Source organism: Rutilus rutilus (assembly GCF_951802725.1).
Source record: "Rutilus rutilus genome assembly, chromosome: 5".
NCBI lineage: Eukaryota > Metazoa > Chordata > Actinopteri > Cypriniformes > Leuciscidae > Rutilus > Rutilus rutilus.
In genome coordinates, this window is record NC_140213.1 from 560,665 (window position 1) to 585,664 (window position 25,000).

Here is a 25,000-nt window from a genome sequence, read left to right on the forward strand (position 1 = left end):
GAATGCATTCATAATTATATGACATGCATCCATTATTATATGACATATTCGATAGAAGGATTGGACTGTAATAGGTGATGATTTATTATTTCTAGCTTTCCTCAATGGGGTGTCGATCAGAACACAATGGATTGAATCAGTTCCATGCAAAGGAGGTTTATTGTTGACAGTTTCGGCTATGCACAACACAGGTTGCTTAAAGTATTTAGATGTGTGTGTTTGTGGTCTACAAAGGGAAAGAAATAAAGATATATATTAACAAATGTCTCTAGTATTATTATACAAACATTACTTCCAAATCTACATTTCTCAAATAAAGAATTATCAAGTTCGATTCTATATTAAATAAAGAAATCAATATACTGTACAAGCAATGAAAATATGCAACACCGCCACCCGGTGGTCAGAAATGGAACTAAAAGAAACTAAATCTGATGTAATTTAAATGAACGGCACATAATCATAAAGATCGCGTCCTTAAACTCGAAATAACAAGAGTTTCAAATACTAATGTAATGATCACACATACATATGTACAATCAAACACTGGGTGCAATATAAATAAATTGCAAGTAATATCGAACATAAACGGCACATTCACGAGCCCTCAACCTCACGCGATTAACGGATTCATCTCTCTTAAAGGCAGGGTAGGTAGAAATGGTCTAAAAATTTTATTTTTCAAATTTGTTTAAACTTTATGTACATATCAATACATAATTAAAATGTAAGTACTCTGAAAAAGAAAGTATCAAAATCGAGTGTCTGTAGACCTCTCACGACTGTTTTAAAGACATCTCATTATTTCCATTCACTCCACCCCCTCATTTCTGTGCTTCTTCCAAAGCCACGCCCCCCAAAACACATGAACGCGCGACTCCGACCGCTGAGCTAGAGGACGCATTATTTACCTGAGACAAGCGGAGGGGAAGGGGCATTTTTTTGCCTGGTTTGCCTTCACTAACTGCATATGCCGGTACTGTAAATTTAGATTGCTCTTTCTCTGCCATTGTTTTGGTATTCCTAGGTTCAGTGCCTTCTTCTTCTTCTTCGATAGATTTTATTGGCAGCTTGCAAACATAGTGCATTACCGCCATCTACTGGACGGAGGTGTGATCAGGTTCCGTGCCTCTCGCACTCCTCAAATCAAACGGTCGCGCGCAAGTGGGTAGGTGCTGTGTGGCAAAAGGGTGGTTGCCATGGTTGCGAGAGAGTGACAGTCGCCTAAGCCAATCCTTTGATTCGTCCCGAATCGAAATAATGAGCTGTGTTTAATACAGATTAAACGGTCTAGAGTCACTTGATTTTTATACTCTTTTTTTCAGAGTTCTTACATTTTAATTATGTATTGATATATATAGAAAGTTTTAACAAATTTGGATCTTTAATTTTTAATAAATCCTACCTACCCTGCCTTTAACTCTTGATTTCCTACACCGCTGTTCAAGTTTCATGTGTCTCGTATCACCCACGCTCTCTTTCTGCTCATAATAAAATCATGCTCACTCAAATCAATATTTCATGTCATTTATTTATTCATGAAGTAAGTAGCCATGTAATGTGCAGGATAATGTACAGTCAGGCTGTGAGTCTGGGTTTACTGCACAAGAACACCCGCTGACAGCGCATTACATCATTCAGCAGAGACAGACCATAGAATATTACCACTGAACTCATTTTTATTTGTAATGTGCTTTTATTAAAAGCCCCCCCCCACACACACACACTTCATAAACGCAACAGGCCCAAAGTACTGAAGGAAACTTTATTAAAATAAATGAAGGAACAGAGAAACATCACAATGGCAAACGCTTCACTTAAACTAGCAGATCAGTGCTGGACAGTGATGGTTCTTCGATGCTCACAGGACGAACGCTGCGAGAACATGAGGCTGTGAGGGACTCAATTCATTCTACAGGAGTGAAGCACACACACACACACCCTCTGATTTATGTATATCTATGTACAGGTCTGAGACGCTGTGATTGGCTAGTGGATCCGCGTCAGTTCCTCCACGATCTTAATCACCTCGTCCACCGTGGCTTCACGCTTCATTCCACTGCCGTCGTCGATCTGCAACACACACACACACACACACGAACATAAGCATATACCACAGATAAAGTGCACTAAAGCATGCAGAAAAACACTGGATATAAAAGCATCACACACATCATGTTAGTGTTTCTCACTGACAGAAACCTGAAGCTCAGAGGAAGTTTCGCATCTGTAATTACAGCTTTCCTGTGATTCAACTCATCGATATGATCTGTCCAGCATGGCTTTAATGCACCTTATGCTGCTTAAAATATCCCACAATTCTGTGCGTGAGCCCGTGAAAGTTGAGTGATGTCACTCTCCAGCGCGCACTCGAGGCCTGAGGCCTGATGATGTCACTCTACAGCGCGCACTCGAGGCCTGATGATGTCACTCTCCAGCGCGCACTCGAGGCCTGATGATGTCACTCTACAGCGAGCACTCGAGGCCTGATGATGTCACTCTACAGCGCGCACTCGAGGCCTGAGGCCTGATGATGTCACTCTACAGTGCGCACTCGAGGCCTGATGATGTCACTCTACAGTGCGCACTCGAGGCCTGATGATGTCACTCTACAGCGCGCACTCGAGGCCTGATGATGTCACTCTACAGCGAGCACTCGAGGCCTGATGATGTCACTCTACAGGGCGCACTCGAGGCCTGAGGCCTGATGATGTCACTCTACAGCGCGCACTCGAGGCCTGATGATGTCACTCTACAGGGCGCACTCGAGGCCTGATGATGTCACTCTACAGCGAGCACTCGAGGCCTGATGATGTCACTCTACAGCGCGCACTCGAGGCCTGAGGCCTGATGATGTCACTCTACAGTGCGCACTCGAGGCCTGATGATGTCACTCTACAGTGCGCACTCGAGGCCTGATGATGTCACTCTACAGCGCGCACTCGAGGCCTGATGATGTCACTCTACAGTGCGCACTCGAGGCCTGATGATGTCACTCTACAGGGCGCACTCGAGGCCTGAGGCCTGATGATGTCACTCTACAGCGCGCACTCGAGGCCTGATGATGTCACTCTACAGGGCGCACTCGAGGCCTGATGATGTCACTCTACAGGGCGCACTCGAGGCCTGAGGCCTGATGATGTCACTCTACAGCGCGCACTCGAGGCCTGATGATGTCACTCTACAGGGCGCACTCGAGGCCTGATGATGTCACTCTACAGTGCGCACTCGAGGCCTGATGATGTCACTCTACAGGGCGCACTCGAGGCCTGAGGCCTGATGATGTCACTCTACAGCGCGCACGCGAGGCCTGATGATGTCACTCTACAGCGCGCACTCGAGGCCTGATGATGTCACTCTACAGCGCGCACTCGAGGCCTGAGGCCTGATGATGTCACTCTACAGTGCGCACTCGAGGCCTGAGGCCTGATGATGTCACTCTACAGCGCGCACTCGAGGCCTGATGATGTCACTCTCCAGCGCGCACTCGAGGCCTGATGATGTCACTCTACAGCGCGCACTCGAGGCCTGAGGCCTGATGATGTCACTCTACAGCGCGCACTCGAGGCCTGATGATGTCACTCTCCAGCGCGCACTCGAGGCCTGATGATGTCACTCTACAGCGCGCACTCGAGGCCTGATGATGTCACTCTACAGCGCGCACTCGAGGCCTGAGGCCTGATGATGTCACTCTACAGCGCGCACTCGAGGCCTGAGGCCTGATGATGTCACTCTACAGCGCGCACTCGAGGCCTGAGGCCTGATGATGTCACTCTACAGTGCGCACTCGAGGCCTGATGATGTCACTCTACAGCGCGCACGCGAGGCCTGATGATGTCACTCTACAGCGCGCACTCGAGGCCTGATGATGTCACTCTCCAGTGCGCACTCGAGGCCTGATGATGTCACTCTACAGCGCGCACTCGAGGCCTGAGGCCTGATGATGTCACTCTACAGTGCGCACTCGAGGCCTGAGGCCTGATGATGTCACTCTACAGCGCGCACTCGAGGCCTGAGGCCTGATGATGTCACTCTCCAGCGCACACTCGAGGCCTGATGATGTCACTCTACAGCGCGCACTCGAGGCCTGAGGCCTGATGATGTCACTCTCCAGCGCGCACTCGAGGCCTGATGATGTCACTCTACAGCGCGCACTCGTTACAGGAACATGTGCTGTACATCTGATGTGGGTCTTGTGTCTGTCGTTAGATTAAAAAGAAACTAACAGCTAATGAACATCTTTCTTTCTTCACGGCGCTGTGGATTCAGAACTGACGGGTGAATCGCGTTCACGGTCCATGACGAGCTCACACACTCCTCAGAAGGGGGACGATGACGTCATCAGAAGGGGGGCGATGACGTCATCAGAAGGGGACGATGACGTCATCAGAAGGGGGGCGATGACGTCATCAGAAGGGGACGATGACGTCATCAGAAGGGGACGATGACGTCATCAGAAGGGGACGATGACGTCATCAGAAGGGGACGATGACGTCATCAGAAGGGGGGGGGGGGTGATGACGTCATCAGTGTGCGCGTGAAGGCGTGAGGCTCACCTGGAGAGTGCTGACCACCTCCTGCATCTTGGCCCGGCCCAGGTCCAGGAAGCTCTCGATCAGGTCTCCGTCGATGAAGCCTGTGGCCTGCTCCGTCTTACGCTCCGTGTGGAACGACCTCCAGGTGGCACTGCTAGTCAAGGACTCAACCGGTCAAATACAGTTCAAGCCCAAGAGTGTCAATTCAGCAAACACAAACACAAACACTCTCTCTCTCACACACACACACACACACACACACACTCTCTCTCTCTCTCTCTCACACACACACGCGCATGCACACACACACACACACACACACGTGATAACGCAGCACGCGTCTCTGAGAGATTGCGTGTTAAAGGATATAAGCTGTGCTCAATCTTGCCGACACTCTTGATGACCTTGTTGAGTCGGTTCTGTAGATCCAGCAGTAAACTGTACCAGCCCTCCGACAGAGACGTCACCAGACCTCAAACACAGAGAGAAACTTCATCAAAACTCACATTCACACACACACACACACACACACACACGACCAACATCATGGTGCCGGTATATAGATCATGACAAGGTTCTTTTTCTTGAAATTGAACTGTATATCACGCAGCAGAAGCTCACGGCTGTACTCTACACGTGACCTAACCTGATGACGTCACAGGTGTGTGTGTGTGTGTGTGTGTGAGAGAAACTAACGGCTGTACTCTACACGTGACCTAACCTGATGACATCACAGGTGTGTGTGTGTGTGTGAGAGAAGCTCACGGCTGTACTCTACACGTGACCTAACCTGATGACGTCACAGGTGTGTGTGTGTGTGTGAGAGAAACTCACGGCTGTACTCTACACGTGACCTAACCTGATGACATCACAGGTGTGTGTGTGTGTGTGTGTGTGTGTGTGTGTGTGTGTGAGCAACTCACCGATCATGCCGTTGACGGTGCCGAACAGCACGGACCCCTGTGTGGGAGTGGAGCTCTCGCCCAGGTTCTGCAGGACCAGGGAACCGTGGGAAAACACGTTAACAAACTCGCCCAGGTGGAACAGACCCACTTCCTGCAGATGCTGCCGCTCCTCGTCTGTGGTCGCCGCACTGAACACACACACACAGTTGCTCACAGGACACACACACTCTCTTACGGTTCCTCACAGGACACACACTTGGTTCCTTACACTCGGTCAGACAGCATCACAACACTCACACTCGGTTCCTCACTCTCGCGCTCACACGCGGTTCCTCACTCTCTCGCTCACACGCGGTTCCTCACTCTCGCTCACACGCGGTTCCTCACTCTCGCTCACACGCGGTTCCTCACTCTCGCTCACACGCGGTTCCTCACTCTCGCTCACACGCGGTTCCTCACTCTCGCTCACACGCGGTTCCTCACTCTCGCTCACACGCGGTTCCTCACTCTCGCTCACACGCGGTTCCTCACTCTCGCTCACACGCGGTTCCTCTCTCTCGCTCACACGCGGTTCCTCTCTCTCGCTCACACGCGGTTCCTCTCTCTCGCTCACACGCGGTTCCTCACTCTCGTTCACACGCGGTTCCTCACTCTCGTTCACACGCGGTTCCTCTCGCTCACACGCGGTTCCTCTCTCTCGCTCACACGCGGTTCCTCACTCTCTCGCTCACACGCGGTTCCTCACTCTCGCTCACACGCGGTTCCTCACTCTCGCTCACACGCGGTTCCTCACTCTCGCTCACACGCGGTTCCTCACTCTCGCTCACACGCGGTTCCTCACTCTCGCTCACACGCGGTTCCTCACTCTCGCGCTCACACGCGGTTCCTCTCTCTCGCTCACACGCGGTTCCTCACTCTCGCGCTCACACGCGGTTCCTCACTCTCGCTCACACGCGGCTCCTCTCTCTCGCTCACACGCGGTTCCTCTCTCGCGTTCACACGTGGTTCCTCACTCTCGCTCACACGCGGTTCCTCTCTCGCGCTCACACGCGGTTCCTCACTCTCGCTCACACGCGGTTCCTCACTCTCGCTCACACGCGGTTCCTCACTCTCGCTCACACGCGGTTCCTCACTCTCTCGCTCACACGCGGTTCCTCACTCTCTCGCTCACACGCGGTTCCTCTCTCGCGCTCACACGCGGTTCCTCACTCTCGCTCACACGCGGTTCCTCACTCTCGCTCACACGCGGTTCCTCACTCTCGCTCACACGCGGTTCCTCACTCTCGCTCACACGCGGTTCCTCACTCTCGCTCACACGCGGTTCCTCACTCTCGCTCACACGCGGTTCCTCACTCTCGCTCACACGCGGTTCCTCTCTCTCGCTCACACGCGGTTCCTCACTCTCGCGCTCACACGCGGTTCATCTCTCGCGCTCACACGCGGTTCCTCACTCTCGCTCACACGCGGTTCCTCACTCTCGCTCACACGCGGTTCCTCACTCTCGCTCACACGCGGTTCCTCACTCTCGCTCACACGCGGTTCCTCTCTCTCGCTCACACGCGGTTCCTCTCTCTCGCTCACACGCGGTTCCTCACTCTCGCTCACACGCGGTTCCTCACTCTCGCTCACACGCGGTTCCTCACTCTCGCTCACACGCGGTTCCTCACTCTCGCTCACACGTGGGCTCCTCACTCTCGCACTCACACGCGGTTCCTCTCTCTCGCTCACACGCGGTTCCTCTCTCTCGCTCACACGCGGTTCCTCACTCTCGCTCACACGCGGTTCCTCTCTCTCGCTCACACGCGGTTCCTCACTCTCGCTCACACGCGGTTCCTCTCTCTCGCTCACACGCGGTTCCTCACTCTCGCTCACACGCGATTCCTCTCTCTCGCTCACACGCGGTTCCTCACTCTCGCGCTCACACGCGGTTCCTCACTCTCGCTCACACGTGGGCTCCTCACTCTCGCTCACACGCGGTTCCTCACTCTCGCTCACACGCGGTTCCTCTCTCTCGCTCACACGCGGTTCCTCACTCTCGCTCACACGCGGTTCCTCTCTCTCGCTCACACGCGGTTCCTCACTCTCGCTCACACGCGATTCCTCTCTCTCGCTCACACGCGGTTCCTCTCTCTCGCTCACACGTGGGCTCCTCACTCTCGCACTCACACGCGGTTCCTCACTCTCGCGCTCACACGCGGTTCCTCTCTAACCCTAACCCTAATAATTATTAAATCAATATTTATGTTGATTAGCTTTAGAAAATCTACTGTTTTTATTTTAAATGTACTGAGGATCATTTATTTTGTGTGGATTTATTCACACATGCACTACATTAGGGCTGGGCGATATATCGCATGACATTGTAAGGCGCATCTCGTCAGTAAAGCCGGTTCCTTGATTAGTAGTAAATCGCCATCACCTGCTTTCAGATGGAGCGGCATTTACAACACAGAGCCATAGTTAACTGACAAGCTGAGCCATATCGCATTAATTATCGTGGACGTATCGCCTGCAGTGAACTACAGCTCAGCTCGGACGTATCGCCAGCGATAATTAATGTGCAATTAATTAACATTCATTAAAATCATTAATTTGACCATGGTAATAAGTAGAAGGGTAACGGTTGCTTCACGACCAATTTCAAAGTTGCGTGCGACTGCCAATAGGGGGCGAAATGCGACAATCGTGTGCAAATGTGTGCAGTGGAAGGCGGCTTGAAGCTCGGGTCGGGTCGGGTTAGGGTTACTGGTTCTGTTGGTCAATGCGGAGAATATGAGCAGAACCGATGTCAAATCTTTCGTCCTTGTGCGAAATTCCTATTGAAATTCTCTGAGCCTGTGTAAATGTGAGCGCTCCTTCAGACGCCTGTCAGTCACATCTAACATCGATCGTTCAGTGTGTGATGATGCCCTCGATCTGTTACCTGTCCTTCTGGCAGACGAACAGGTTGAACGCATTCTCGGCTCCGAGGAAGTTGTCATCATCCAGGATTTCGACAGCACTCATCCAGTTTGGATTGAAATCACGGGCAATCTAATGAAAAGAAAACAGTAAGAGGAAGTTAAGCTTCCGTCCGACCAGAACCGCAGCAGAACCCCCAGAATGCAGTGCGTCAGCGGTCACCTCCTCGAAGCTGCCCTCCATGGGCTTGTATGCTAGCAGGAGCACTGAGCGCATCAGGTCCCCCACCAGGATGAAGTCGCCCTTCGTCTTCAGATACAGCGCCATGATGTTATTATAGTGGTTACACTCCGTCCGCAGCTCCTTCTCTGCCGTCCACTCGTACAGACGCACCTGCGCAGACACACACATTAGCGGCGGAGACACACGTTAGCTAGCGGTGGAGACACGAGTTAGACACACGTTAGCGGCAGAGACACGCGTTAGACACATTAGCGGCGGAGACACGTGTTAGACACACGTTAGCGGTGGAGACACGCGTTAGCTAGCGGTGGAGACACACGTTAGACACATGTTAGTGGTGGAGACACGTTAGACACACGTTAGTGGTGGAGACACGTTAGACACACGTTAGTGGTGGAGACACGTTAGACACACGTTAGTGGTGGAGACACGTTAGACACACGTTAGTGGTGGAGACACGTTAGACACACGTTAGTGGTGGAATCACATGTTAGCGGCAGAGACACGTGTTAGACACATGTTAAGCGGTGGAGACACGTGTTAGACACACGTTAGCGGTGGAGACACGCGTTAGCTAGCGGTGGAGACACGCGTTAGACACATGTTAGTGGTGGAGACACGTTAGACACACGTTAGTGGTGGAGACACGTTAGACACACGTTAGTGGTGGAGACACGTTAGACACACGTTAGCGGTGGAGACACGTTAGACACACGTTAGTGGTGGACTCATGTTAGTGGCAGAGACACGTGTTAGACACATGTTAAGCGGTGGAGACACACGTTAGCTAGCGGTGGAGACACGCGTTAGACACACGTTAGTGGTGGACTCACATGTTAGCGGCGGAGACACGTGTTAGACATACGTTAGCGGCGGACACACACGTTAGACACATTAGCGGTGGAGACACGCGTTAGACACGTTAGTGGTGGAGACACGTTAGACACACGTTAGTGGTGGACTCACATGTTAGCGGCAGAGACACGTGTTAGACATGTTAAGCGGTGGAGACACGCGTTAGACACACGTTAGTGGTGGACTCACATGTTCGCGGCGGAGACACGTGTTAGACACACGTTAGCGGCGGACACACACGTTAGCGGCGGAAACGCGTGTTAGACACTTTAGCGGCGAGACGCACGCTAACGGCGGAGACACACGTTAACGTTAGCAACACATTAGCGGCGGAGACACACGTTAGCGGCAGAGACACACGTTAGCGGCAAGATGCACGCTAGCGACACGTTAGCACGGAGACATGCGTTAGACATTAGTGGCCTTATAAAAGACACACGTTAGCGGTGGAGACACGCGTTAGACACACGTTAGCGGTGGAGACACGCGTTAGACACACGTTAGCGGTGGAGACACGCGTTAGACACACGTTAGCGGCAGAGACACGTGTTAGACACACGTTAGCAGCGGAGACGCGTTAGACACACGTTATCGGCAGAGACACGTGTTAGACACACATTAGCGGCGGACACACGTTAGCGGCAGAGACACATGTTAGACACGTTAGTGGCAAGATGCACACTAGCGACACGTTAGCACGGAGACACACGTTTGCAGAGGAGACACGCTAGAGGCGGGAAGGAGATGCGCTGAAGAGTGTGACAGGACCAAACTCACGGTGCTGTTGATGCTGGCCAGCAGTTTGCCGTTAAACTCCACCATTGAGTAAACGGCACCTTTAACCTCCTTCTCTGCCACCGTCTGCAGTTTACCTGAGAGTACAGAGAAAACAGCACATATGACTACATACACTCACAGACATGTAAAAGACTTAGATCAAGGGTTTTCAGTCTATTATGATCATCTTCAGCTCTAACGGTTTCTGTATAAAGTAAAAAAAATCGACTGTGGAAAAAAAATCATATACTAACCCTAACCTAAACATTTCCACGGATCCCACTTTGAAAACCCCTGACCTAGAATACACCATTTATATGATTTCATTTTTGAATGGAAATTGACTTTTTTCTTTTTGTTTGTGGGAATTTAGTTGCGTTTCCAAATATTAATCAGAAATGGTAAAACTTCACATTCATAATTGAAAAAGCCACAATATTTGTAGAAACATGTATTGCCCTGTAGAGAATGGTGGTGTTTTTGAGGTTACCGTCAGTGTAATGGAAGACGATGATGCGGCCCTGCTTAGGCTCCGCCTCCTCTGGATACACCATGGCTGTGCCGACGATGAAGTAGACGGCCGGATCCCGGCCCAGCTTACAGGAGACCATGCTGAGTGCGTACTCGTTCTGCAGGAACTGATGCGCGTGCAGCACTGCGGGAGAGGAGCGTTAGACCCCACGTGCACACACACACACACACACACACACACACACACACACACACACACACACACACACACACACACACACACACACACACACACACACACACACACACACACACACACACACACACACACACACACACACACACACACACACACACACACACACACACACACACACACACACTTACCCTCAAACGTGTGCTGGTCCACCACCAGCAGACTGTGCACCTCCACCTCCTCCCCGAACGATGTCTCGTGAGGCGACGTGCTGCTGGGAAACAGCTTACTGGAGCTCACACTGCTGGACAGAGCCTGCGCGCACACACACAGAGCTTCTGTGATGCATTTCTTCACTCTCTCAACTCATTCCACTCACTCACTGCACTCACTCACTCCGCCTCACTCACTCCGCCTCACTCACTCACTCACTGCACTCACTCACTGCACTCACTCACTGCACCTCACTCACTCCCTCCCTCCCTCACTCACTCCCTCCCTCCCTCACTCACTCACTCACTGCACTCTCACTGCACCCACTCACTCAATTCAATTCAATTTAGCTTTATTAGCATGACTGTGTAACACAATGTTGCCAAAGCATGAACATATTATATATAAATAATAAAACAAACAAACAAAACATATGTATAGATCATGTCATATGTAGCATAGTAAATATAAATAAATAAATAAATAAACAATCTATCCTAATAAATGAATAAATACAGTGGGTGTCTATAGAGAATTAGCTGACTCTGGCGTTGTGAATAGCTAATACATATTTAGCCGCTAGTGCAGCTGTACTATCATCTTCTCCGAGTAAGAAGGACGTTTTTTCAGTGTCACTCAGTTCAAAGAACGATGGAATCAAGGTTTCAAATCTGGGCAGAAAGGTTTCTCTTATACTGGAGTATCTGGAGCAGAAGAGCAGAAAGTGTTCCTCATCCTCGATGTGCTGTAGATCACAGTGTCTACAGATCCTCTGCTCTCTCTCTGTCCATGTTTGTCTACGTCTTCCTCTCTCTATCTCTAGATCATGGTCACTTAATCTGTATTTGGAGAGGATTTGTCTTTCTTTAAAATGTTTAATAAATAGATAACTGGCCAATTTAGTGGTTCTATTGAGGGTCGAGTAACATTGGAGTTTATTCTGGAGGTCAAAATGTGCTTTTAGTGATTCATCATGAGTGACTTTTAGATTTGTGTGGATTTCTTTAATAATAGTTTTGGGGTTGTAGCTGTAGTCGATGGGGAGTATAGTCTGATGGACGAGTTGGAGAGCGAGTGTGTTCAGAGGATGAGGTTCTGCTGAGGTTTCATTGGCGAGGAGGGCTTTATATTGGACTGACTCTGGATCAGACAGATGGAGGTAATGCCAGAACTGAACACATGTCTTCTGGATCTCGATGTTCAGCGGGTACAAGCCCAGCTCAGCCCTGCAGGCGGCAGTGGACGTGTTTCTGTGAACCCCTAAAATATTTTTACTTAAATAATTTAGTACTGGTCCCCAAATTTCACACCCATATAAAAGAATTGGTTTTATTATTAAATGATATAATTTTATCCAAGTTTTAATGGGTAATTTTAAGTGTCCACGTGACTTTATAGCATAGAAAGCCCTCCGAGCCTTTTCACTGAGTGTTTTCATAGCCAGACTGAAGCGTCCCGAAGCGCTGATGTCGATGCCCAGATAGCTGTAGCTAGTGCTGTGCTGCAGGACCTGGCCTTTATACTCACTCACTCAGCCTTACTCACTCACTCACTCAGCCTCACTCACTCACTCACTCCGCCTCACTCACTCACTCACTCCGCCTCACTCACTCACTCACTCCGCCTCACTCACTCACTCACTCCGCCTCACTCACTCACTCACTCCGCCTCACTCACTCACTCACTCCGCCTCACTCACTCACTCACTCCGCCTCACTCACTCACTCCGCCACTCACTCCGCCACTCACTCCGCCTCACTCACTCCGCCTCACTCACTCCGCCTCACTCACTCCGCCTCACTCACTCCGCCTCACTCACTCCGCCTCACTCACTCCGCCTCACTCACTCCGCCTCACTCACTCACTCACTCACTCACTCACTCCGCCTCACTCACTCACTCCGCCTCACTCACTCACTCACTCACTCACTCACTCACTCACTCACTCAGCCTCCCTCACTCACTCACTCACTCACTCACTCCGCCTCACTCACTCACTCACTCACTCACTCACTCACTCACTCACTCACTCACTCACTCACTCACTCAGCCTCCCTCACTCACTCACTCACTCACTCACTCCGCCTCACTCACTCACTCACTCACTCACTCACTCACTCACTCACTCACTCACTCACTCACTCACTCACTCACTCACTCACTCCGCCTCACTCACTGCGCCTCACTCACTCACTCACTCCCTCACTCACTCCCTCACTCACTTCCTCACTCACTCACTGCGCCTCACTCACTCACTCAGCCTCACTCACTCACTCCGCCTCACTCACTCACTCACTCACTCACTCCGCCTCACTCACTCACTGCACTCACTCACTGCACTCACTCACTGCACTCACTCACTGCACTCACTCACTGCACTCACTCACTCCGCCTCACTCACTCCGCCTCACTCACTCCGCCTCACTCACTCCGCCTCACTCACTCAGCCTCACTCACTCACTCAGCCTCACTCACTCACTCCGCCTCACTCACTCACTCCGCCTCACTCACTCACTCCGCCTCACTCACTCCGCCTCACTCACTCACTCCGCCTCACTCACTCACTCCGCCTCACTCACTCCGCCTCACTCACTCCGCCTCACTCACTCCGCCTCACTCACTCCGCCTCACTCACTCACTCCGCCTCACTCACTCACTCCGCCTCACTCACTCACTCCGCCTCACTCACTCACTCAGCCTCACTCACTCCGCCTCACTCACTCCGCCTCACTCACTCACTCCGCCTCACTCACTCACTCCGCCTCACTCACTCCGCCTCACTCACTCCGCCTCACTCACTCCGCCTCACTCACTCCGCCTCACTCACTCACTCCGCCTCACTCACTCACTCCGCCTCACTCACTCACTCCGCCTCACTCACTCACTCAGCCTCACTCACTCACTCCGCCTCACTCACTCACTCCGCCTCACTCACTCACTCCGCCTCACTCACTCCGCCTCACTCACTCCGCCTCACTCACTCACTCCGCCTCACTCACTCACTCCGCCTCACTCACTCACTCCGCCTCACTCACTCACTCCGCCTCACTCACTCACTCCGCCTCACTCACTCACTCCGCCTCACTCACTCCGCCTCACTCACTCCGCCTCACTCACTCCGCCTCACTCACTCCGCCTCACTCACTCCGCCTCACTCACTCCGCCTCACTCACTCCGCCTCACTCACTCCCACTCACTCACTCCCACTCACTCACTCACTCACTCACTCACTCACTCCGCCTCACTCACTCCGCCTCACTCACTCCGCCTCACTCACTCACTCCGCCTCACTCACTCACTCCGCCTCACTCACTCACTCCGCCTCACTCACTCACTCACTCACTCCGCCTCACTCACTCACTCACTCACTCACTCACTCACTCACTCACTCACTCACTCACTCACTCACTCCCTCACTCACTCACTCCCTCACTCACTCCCTCACTCACTCACTCACTCCGCCTCACTCACTGCGCCTCACTCACTCACTCACTCCCTCACTCACTCCCTCACTCACTCCCTCACTCACTCACTCACTGCGCCTCACTCACTCAGCCTCACTCACTCACTGCGCCTTACTCACTCACTCACTCCGCCTCACTCACTCACTCACTCACTCACTCCGCCTCACTCACTGCGCCTTACTCACTCACTCAGCCTCACTCACTCACTGCACTCACTCACTGCACTCACTCACTGCACTCACTCACTCCGCCTCACTCACTCAGCCTCACTCACTCAGCCTCACTCACTCAGCCTCACTCACTCACTCCGCCTCACTCACTCACTCCGCCTCACTCACTCACTCACTCCGCCTCACTCACTCAGCCTCACTCACTCACTCCGCCTCACTCACTCACTCCGCCTCACTCACTCACTGCACTCACTCCGCCTCACTCACTCACTCACTGCACTCACTCCGCCTCACTCACTCACTCAGCCTCACTCACTCACTCACTGCACTCACTCACTCACTCACTCACTGCACTCACTCCGCCTCACTCACTCACTCAGCCTCACTCACTCACTCCGCCTCACTCACTCACTCCGCCTCACTCACCGCCTCACTCACTCACTCACTCCGCCTCACTCACTGCACTCACTCACTCACTCACTCTCTCCGCCTCACTCACTCACTCACTCACTCCCTCACTCACTCCCTCACTCACTCCCTCACTCACTCCCTCACTCACTCCCTCACTCACTCCCTCACTCACTCACTCCGCCTCACTCACTGCGCCTCACTCACTCACTCACTCCCTCACTCACTCCCTCACTCACTCACTCACTGCGCCTCACTCACTCACTCAGCCTCACTCACTCACTGCGCCTTACTCACTCACTCACTCCGCCTCACTCACTCACTCACTCACTCACTCACTCCGCCTCACTCACTGCGCCTTACTCACTCACTCAGCCTCACTCACTCACTGCACTCACTCACTGCGCCTTACTCACTCACTCAGCCTCACTCACTCAGCCTCACTCACTCACTCCGCCTCACTCACTCACTCCGCCTCACTCACTCACTCACTCCGCCTCACTCACTCAGCCTCACTCACTCCGCCTCACTCACTCACTGCACTCACTCCGCCTCACTCACTCACTCAGCCTCACTCACTCACTCACTGCACTCACTCACTCACTGCACTCACTCACTCCGCCTCACTCACTCACTCCGCCTCACTCACTCACTCCGCCTCACTCACTCACTCCGCCTCACTCACCGCCTCACTCACTCACTCACTCCGCCTCACTCACTGCACTCACTCACTCACTCACTCTCTCCGCCTCACTCACTCACTCCGCCTCACTCACTCACACCGCCTCACTCACTCACTCACTCCGCCTCACTCACTGCACTCACTCACTCACTCACTCTCTCCGCCTCACTCACTCACTCCGCCTCACTCACTCACTCCGCCTCACTCACTCACTCCGCCTCACTCACTCACTCCGCCTCACTCACTCACTCCGCCTCACTCACTCACTCCGCCTCACTCACTCACTCCGCCTCACTCACTCACTCCGCCTCACTCACTCACTCAGCCTCACTCACTGCACTCACTCACTCCGCCTCACTCACTCACTCACTCCGCCTCACTCACTCACTCACTCACTCACTCACTCACTCACTCACTCACTCACTCACTCACTCACTCACTCACTCCGCCTCACTCAGCCTCACTCACTCACTCTGCCTCACTCACTCACTCACTCCGCCTCACTCACTCACTCACTCCGCCTCACTCACTCACTCAGCCTCACTCACTCCGCCTCACTCACTCACTCAGCCTCACTCACTCCGCCTCACTCACTCACTCACTCACTCCGCCTCACTCAGCCTCACTCACTCACTCACTCTGCCTCACTCACTCACTCTGCCTCACTCACTCACTCTGCCTCACTCACTCACTCCGCCTCACTCACACACACACACACACCTGTGTGCTGGCGCTGGGCCGCACCGCTGCTGTTGTTCCACTGGCATCCTGCATCTCTACTCTACTGGACAGAACTCCGAAACACTGAGACACTTCCTGATAACAGATCCGCCTGCGAGAGACACAAACATTAGCAGAATACACGCATGAACATGAGATACACACACCACATGCTGTACTCATGCTCGAGCCAAAGCTGCTACAGCAGAGCAACACCAGCTTACAGTGTCCTTGTTACAGGTGACATTATTTCCTACAGTAAACTAACCCTATAGAGGAAGTACATGTTGTTACTTAATATTCAGGGTTCGTACACTTTTTCCAAGGTCAAATTCAAGCACTTTTCAAGTACTTTCCAGGTCCATTTTAAAGCTTTTTCCAGCACCTTACACTACCGTAAATTACATACCAATACATAGTTAAAATTATTATTTAGTGTTTTTATCACATCAAAAGAGATAAACAGCCAAATGTTTCATAATAGCAGAGGGCTGCACGATATTGAAGAAAAATTAGATATGCGATAACTCATTAAATAATGCGATATTCAATATGCGATACGATAATGCTTAAAGTGTGTCAAATTAACTTAAATTATCTTTAAAATGATATAACCTACACAAACGTTTTTCACATTCTTTTTGTGATAAGAAAATATCCCTACAACTTCAAGACAGTGAACATCAGTGTTTTACTGTAGCATAAGAAGTGTTATTTTAACATCAGTGGGGTTTAGGGGTTCAGGTTATCCTACATTAGGTTTATTTAACAACAGACACTGATTAATCAAATGTAAAAATAAACACTGCTTAGTTTTCACTGCATGAATTAAATATACTGATTCTTATTAAAGCTACAAAAGTTAGCCTATTCAGCCAAAAGCAGTGAGCATTTTCTTTGTCTTTTGTTCATGACCCCAGTTATTGCAAGCCGTTGCGATATGCAGTTATGCATATTGTAATATATACATTTGCAATATTTCGATATATTGTGCAGCCCTAATATTTAAGCCAATCACAAGTTTTATTCTTCAAAATGTATCACTAAGTATATAGCCTAAAACATATGAAGAATATACTTTTCATTATATTAATGTCCAAATATTGCTTACCAGATAATGTGATAGGCTGTAAATGTGATAGGCTGTAAAACTGAATTAATTAAAAATATGAAGACTTAGGATTTGAACAGAAATATTTGACAGGCCTTCCCGTTTTGGGACACATTCTTGATATAGACAAGGTTTGAACAATATCTGAGTGCACAGGCACCTGCCTGATAAATGTATTTCCTTGCCAAGATGTCTTGGGTCAAGACATAACGTTAGCTAATAACGTTACATTTACTGGAATAGTGCAGTGTAAATATCGCATAGGGCTATCCTACAGTAACAGTATACTACTTATGACACTGACTTATTTCAGTTCAGCAATCAACGACTGTTGTTATGCACTGGGCTAACGTTTGCAGGTTAATTTGCACGTGACAGTTCTGTAATTTTAGCGATGTTCACTGCATATTCCACAAATGAACGTGACATAACGGACATGGCATGCAATACTTACATTACATTATCACACCAAGTACTTTCAGTCACTAATGGCCCTTTCAGATAGGACGCAGACTGCGCTGCGCTATGAAACCAATAGGCCTATATTTCAATGGCTTGCGCCGCGCGACTCGGACCAAAGCGGGGCTCAACCTATTTTTTACAGTCTATGGGCTCAACGAGCTCGCGCGCACGCCGCCGTCAAAGTTTAAAATAGTTCAACTGTTGCCGCTGCGTGGCCAATAAAAACGGTGCATCCAAACAACCGCAGAAATCAAAATTAAAACTCCGCCTACTTTTGCTCTGGCCAGCGTAACGCAAATCAATCTGTATCTGATTCTGAAGGGCTACATTTTTTTTCTCCATTTAATAAAGAACTATTTCGTCAGAAAGATTTCTTGTGAAAGAAATACAGTTACAAATTCAAGCATTTTCAAGCATTTTATCCAAAATTCAAGCACTTTTCAAACCTTGAAAACACAACATCAAAATTAAAGCACTTTCAAGGATTTCAAGCACCCGTACGAACCCTGAATATTACTCATTGTTGCTTAATTGTATAATTACTCTGTAACAAGGACACCATGAAATAAAGTGTAACCGACCAGTGATACTGATGAATTTACTAAATATTCACAAACCATTTGTATGACATCATAATCAGGCTTAATGAAATAAATGATTTAGAGATTAATCATTGATATGATGTGTTTCCACACACACACACACACACACACACACACTCACTTGGGGGACTCGTAGAGCGGCACGGTCCGGATGTGCAGCTTCTGGATCTCGTCGATGGTGCCGATGGTCAGAGTGCTGTTATTGGCCAGAGCCAAACTGGAGCAGAAGGAAGAGAACAAACATGTGATCCTACAACATGCAGCTCAGGCTGAGAGTGAGCAGGTGAGTGGGTGAGCTGTACCTGTCGGGGTATCCCTCAGAGTTCAGCGGGCACATGTAGTTCACCTCCTTCAGGTTGACGTTGGAGAACACCAGCTTGTGGTTGCTGGAGTAGATGACGGTGGGTCTGTCGGAGCAGGCGAACACGTTAGATGTGGAGAGCGAGCGGAACGTGCGCAGAACCGTCGGCTGAGTGCCGAGCGTCACCTTCTTACGCTCACTCAAAACACCTGCACAAACAACACACACACGTGAAGGGTTAGTTCTCAGGGAAAAAACTTTTTATATTAGTTAGTCTAGCAGTTTTTGCTGTGGTATTGAAATTGAAATCACAAATTGTGAATTTTCAACTGGTCTAAAATTCTGCTGTCACAGCAATCTTAGATTACAATACAAGGTTACAGTGGTCTAAAACTGTTTAAGAACAGTGAAGACTTTGGATACGTGTTAGGAATGTAAGTCGCTGGTTGTTAGCAGTGAATGTGTGTGTGTAACCTGTCTGAATGTCCAGGCCGAAGTAGAAGAGTGCCCCGTCTCCCAGTGCACACAGCAGATAGTGACTGCCCTCGAACGTGGTCATGAGGATGGAGCGAGGGATGATCTCTACAGGACACAGAACCAGTGCTCAATGAGACACAAAACAACACATTCATGCTTCAGAAGCTTCTCAGATCCAGTCAACACATGGCCACTAACCCTTCACAACACACACAACAGCAGCAGCTTCTTAGGGGATGAATTTATAATCATATTTTGAAATGGAATACCAGCATTAGTTGAATACGTTGACTTTAAGTGTGAAAGTAAGTCTTAATGTGCTTAAAGTGAACATGAATTGAGAAGTCAAAATGTCTTTGATCTTTTGACATGTAAGAGGTTATTGCACTGTAAAAACATCTAGTTTCAGAACTCAAAACTTCCTTGTTAGACTAAAAACAGCGTTTATTGAAACCAAGCTCAGAAAACGACTCCTTCCGGATGTAATGACATTATGAGGTAAAAATAGTGCGACTAGAGACGCTTCTGCAGAATCAGATCGACGCCCACTTCTACATCATCACATCTTTGGCCCCGCCCACCGGCTCGTTAGTGAGATATGAGAGAAGAGAGATTCAGGATCACTGGACTAGAAATAACAATACCTTCGAAAGGATCCTGATGCTGGGAATGTGCTTATTTATTTTCAACCATGTGAAAGTCTTTTATTTGTTTGTTTGTTCATTCACTGTGGATTCTTAGGTAAATCAGTTGCAATTTCGGTGCAGGCTTTTTACTGTGAGACATGGACCCGACTAGGGTGGACCGGATCGCAGGTGATCGTACGAACCAGGCCCCACGGTTCGGCACGCATGTGATTCGCGGATTAACTGCTAAATTTAACCATCATAGAGTGAGAGTTTATAGTTTGGACGTGTTTTGTCCTGCCAATTTACACATTCAAACAATTTAAACGCAGAAGAAGAGGCGAAAATCGGGACTAGGGCTGGTTAGGGTTAGTGTTAGTGTTAGGGCCGGGCGATGTGACCTAATAAAAAAAATTGATTCCCCCCTCCCACTTAAAACACACCTCCGCCCAGCATCTCTCTCTCACACACACACACCTCCGCCCAGCATCTCTCTCTCACACACACACCTCCGCCCAGCATCTCTCTCACACACCTCCGCCCAGCATCTCTCTCACACACCTCCGCCCAGCATCTCTCTCACACACACACACACACACACACCTCCGCCCAGCATCTCTCTCTCACACACACACCTCCGCCCAGCATCTCTCTCACACACACACACACACACCTCCGCCCAGCATCTCTCTCACACACACACCTCCGCCCAGCATCTCTCTCACACACACACACCTCCGCCCAGCATCTCTCTCACACACACACACACACCTTCGCCCAGCATCTCTCTCACACACACACACACACACCTCTGCCCAGCATCTCTCTCACACACACCTCCGCCCAGCATCTCTCTCACACACACACTTCCGCCCAGCATCTCTCTCACACACACACCTCCGCCCAGCATCTCACACACACACACCTCCGCCCAGCATCTCTCACACACACACCTCCACCCAGCATCTCTCTCACACACACACCTTCGCCCAGCATCTCACACACACACACACCTCCGGCCAGCATCTCTCTCACACACACACACACCACACACACACCTCCGCCCAGCATCTCTCACACACACACACCTCCGCCCAGCATCTCTCACACACACACACCTCCGCCCAGCATCTCTCACACACACACACCTCCGCCCAGCATCTCTCTCACACACACACCTCCGCCCAGCATCTCTCTCTCACACACAAACACCTCCGCCCAGCATCTCTCTAACACACACACACCTCCGCCCAGCATCTCTCTCACACACACACCTCCGCCCAGCATCTCTCACACACACACACCTCCGCCCAGCATCTCTCACACACACCTCCACCCAGCATCTCTCTCACACACACACACACCTCCACCCAGCATCTCACTCACACACCTCCGCCCAGCATCTCTCACACACACCTCCGCCCAGCATCTCTCACACACACCTCCACCCAGCATCTCTCTCACACACACACCTCCACCCAGCATCTCTCACACACACCTCCGCCCAGCATCTCTCACACACACCTCCGCCCAGCATCTCTCTCACACACACACACCTCCACCCAGCCTCTCTCTCACACACCTCCGCCCAGCATCTCTCACACACACCTCCGCCCAGCATCTCTCTCACACACACACACCTCCGCCCAGCCTCTCTCTCACACACCTCCGCCCAGCATCTCTCACACACACCTCCACCCAGCATCTCTCTCACACACACACCTCCACCCAGCATCTCTCACACACACCTCCGCCCAGCATCTCTCACACACACCTCCGCCCAGCATCTCTCTCACACACACACACCTCCACCCAGCATCTCTCACACACACACACACACACACACCTCCGCCCAGCATCTCTCACACACACCTCCGCCCAGCATCTCTCTCACACACACACACCTCCACCCAGCATCTCTCTCACACACACACCTCCACCCAGAATCTCTCACACACACCTCCACCCAGCATCTCTCACACACACCTCCGCCCAGCATCTCTCTCACACACACACACCTCCACCCAGCATCTCACACACACACACACACACCTCCGCCCAGCCTCTCTCTCACACACCTCCGCCCAGCATCTCTCACACACACCTCCGCCCAGCATCTCTCTCATACACCTCCGCCCAGCATCTCTCTCACACACACACACACCTCTGCCCAGCCTCTCTCTCACACACCTCCGCCCAGCATCTCTCACACACACCTCCGCCCAGCATCTCACACACACACACACACACCTCCGCCCAGCCTCTCTCTCACACACCTCCGCCCAGCATCTCTCACACACACCTCCGCCCAGCATCTCTCTCATACACCTCCGCCCAGCATCTCTCTCACACACACACACACCTCCGCCCAGCCTCTCTCTCACACACCTCCGCCCAGCATCTCTCACACACACCTCCGCCCAGCCTCTCTCTCACACACCTCCGCCCAGCATCTCTCACACACACCTCCGCCCAGCATCTCTCTCATACACCTCCGCCCAGCATCTCTCTCACACACACACACCTCCGCCCAGCATCTCACACACACCTCCGCCCAGCATCTCTCACACACACCTCCGCCCAGCATCTCTCTCACACACCTCCGCCCAGCATCTCTCACACACACACACCTCCGCCCAGCATCTCACACACACCTCCGCCCAGCATCTCTCACACACACCTCCGCCCAGCATCTCTCACACACACCTCCGCCCAGCATCTCTCACACACACCTCCGCCCAGCATCTCTCACACACACCTCCACCCAGCATCTCTCTCACACACACACCTCCACCCAGCATCTCACACACACACACACACACCTCCGCCCAGCCTCTCTCACACACCTCCGCCCAGCATCTCACACACAACTCCGCCCAGCATCTCTCTCACACACACACCTCCGCCCAGCATCTCTCTCTCACACACACACACACACACTAGGGCTGTCAATCTTCCTCTATAATACTATTCGAATTCCATTCCTTATTTTATTTAATATTCGAATAATATTCGAATATTAAATGCTCAAATTCATCCTATTATTAATATTTACGACATTACACAGTCTTATGGATCGCCAATGCGTGCTGTTGATCGGTCTCATATCTTCACAGATAAACCGTCAGTTTGTCTGTTATTGCCTTTTGGCAGACAGCTGGTAGCAGTTGAGCCCCGTGATGAGGAGAGAGAGAGAGACAGTAATTCTTGCCTGTTTTAGCGGCGGTTCCTCGGACAGATCGCCTAGCTTGTCAGGTTGTAAGTTGTCATAAAAAATAACGTATATTTTCCTCTCCGTTTTAGCCTTCCGTCCACAATGAGACGGCGTTTTTATTAATGAAAACGCACTCCAAAGTGGATATATTTGAAGACGCCGTTTTCACGTTGTAATGTAGACTGAGAATCAAATTGTTGATCTCCGTTACCGTGGAGACATTCCTCTCCGCGACTTTTGACAGTTGTTATGATGATACAGCGTGGATAACGTGCACAATTGTGTTACGATTCAAAAACTTTATTGTTTATCAGACGAAACAAAAGCATTTAATTTTCACATGTGTGTGCCAAGGCGGCGAGAAAGGCAAGATTGCATTAAAAAAAAAAAAAAAAAAAGCAATATTCGAATAGGAACTTTAGCATTCGAATAGTATTGATTTTTTTAATATTCGAATTATATTCGAATTTCGGAATTCGTTCCAACAGCCCTAACACACACACACACACACCTCCGCCCAGCATCTCTCTCACACACACACCTCCACCCAGCATCTCTCTCACACACACACCTCCACCCAGCATCTCTCTCACACACACACACACACACCTCCGCCCAGCATCTCTCTCACACACACACACACACCTCCGCCCAGCATCTCTCTCACACACACACACCTCCACCCAGCATCTCACACACACACACACACACCTCCGCCCAGCATCTCTCTCACACACACACCTCCACCCAGCATCTCTCTCACACACACACCTCCACCCAGCATCTCTCTCACACACACACACACACACCTCCGCCCAGCATCTCTCTCACACACACACACACACCTCGGCCCAGCATCTCTCTCACACACACACACCTCCACCCAGCATCTCTCTCACACACACACACACACCTCCGCCCAGCATCTCTCTCACACACACACACACACACCTCCACCCAGCATCTCTCACACACACACACACACACACCTCCACCCAGCATCTCTCTCTCTCACACACACACACACACACACACTTCCGCCCAGCATCTCTCTCACACACACACCTCGGCCCAGCATCTCTCTCACACACACACCTCGGCCCAGCATCTCTCTCACACACACACCTCCACCCAGCATCTCTCTCACACACACACTTCCGCCCAGCATCTCTCTCACACACACACCTCCGCCCAGCATCTCTCTCACACACACACACACCTCGGCCCAGCATCTCTCTCACACACACACCTCCGCCCAGCATCTCTCTCACACACACACACCTCCACCCAGCATCTCTCACACACACACACACACACACACACACACACACACACACACACACACCTCCACCCAGCATCTCTCTCTCTCACACACACACACACTTCCGCCCAGCATCTCTCTCACACACACACACCTCCGCCCAGCGTCTCTCTCACACACACACACACACCTCCGCCCAGCATCTCTCTCACACACACACACACACCTCGGCCCAGCATCTCTCTCACACACACACACACCTCCGCCCAGCATCTCTCTCACACACACACACCTCGGCCCAGCATCTCTCTCACACACACACCTCCGCCCAGCATCTCTCTCACACACACACCTCCACCCAGCATCTCTCTCTCTCTCACACACACCTCCGCCCAGCATCTCTCACA

At 50.9% G+C, this 25,000-nt stretch overlaps 1 protein-coding gene across 1 annotated transcript in view; it reads right to left on the reverse strand.

Annotated features, from left to right (window-relative positions):
* Window positions 1-1,751: 1,751 nt before the first annotated feature.
* The window catches only part of ddb1 (damage-specific DNA binding protein 1), a 50,578-nt gene continuing 27,329 nt past the window's right edge, over window positions 1,752-25,000 (reverse strand). Inside the window, exons 15-27 of the mRNA XM_084409123.1 lie at window positions 19,490-19,597; window positions 19,017-19,224; window positions 18,836-18,931; window positions 16,540-16,651; window positions 11,075-11,198; window positions 10,707-10,871; window positions 10,217-10,311; window positions 8,564-8,734; window positions 8,364-8,473; window positions 5,459-5,628; window positions 4,905-5,007; window positions 4,557-4,680; window positions 1,752-2,073 (exon numbers count right to left, since the gene is read on the reverse strand). Of these exons, the coding sequence (XP_084265249.1) occupies window positions 1,990-2,073; window positions 4,557-4,680; window positions 4,905-5,007; window positions 5,459-5,628; window positions 8,364-8,473; window positions 8,564-8,734; window positions 10,217-10,311; window positions 10,707-10,871; window positions 11,075-11,198; window positions 16,540-16,651; window positions 18,836-18,931; window positions 19,017-19,224; window positions 19,490-19,597 (1,670 nt within the window). The 3' untranslated portion in view covers window positions 1,752-1,989. The remainder of the gene's footprint in view (window positions 2,074-4,556; window positions 4,681-4,904; window positions 5,008-5,458; window positions 5,629-8,363; window positions 8,474-8,563; window positions 8,735-10,216; window positions 10,312-10,706; window positions 10,872-11,074; window positions 11,199-16,539; window positions 16,652-18,835; window positions 18,932-19,016; window positions 19,225-19,489; window positions 19,598-25,000) is intronic.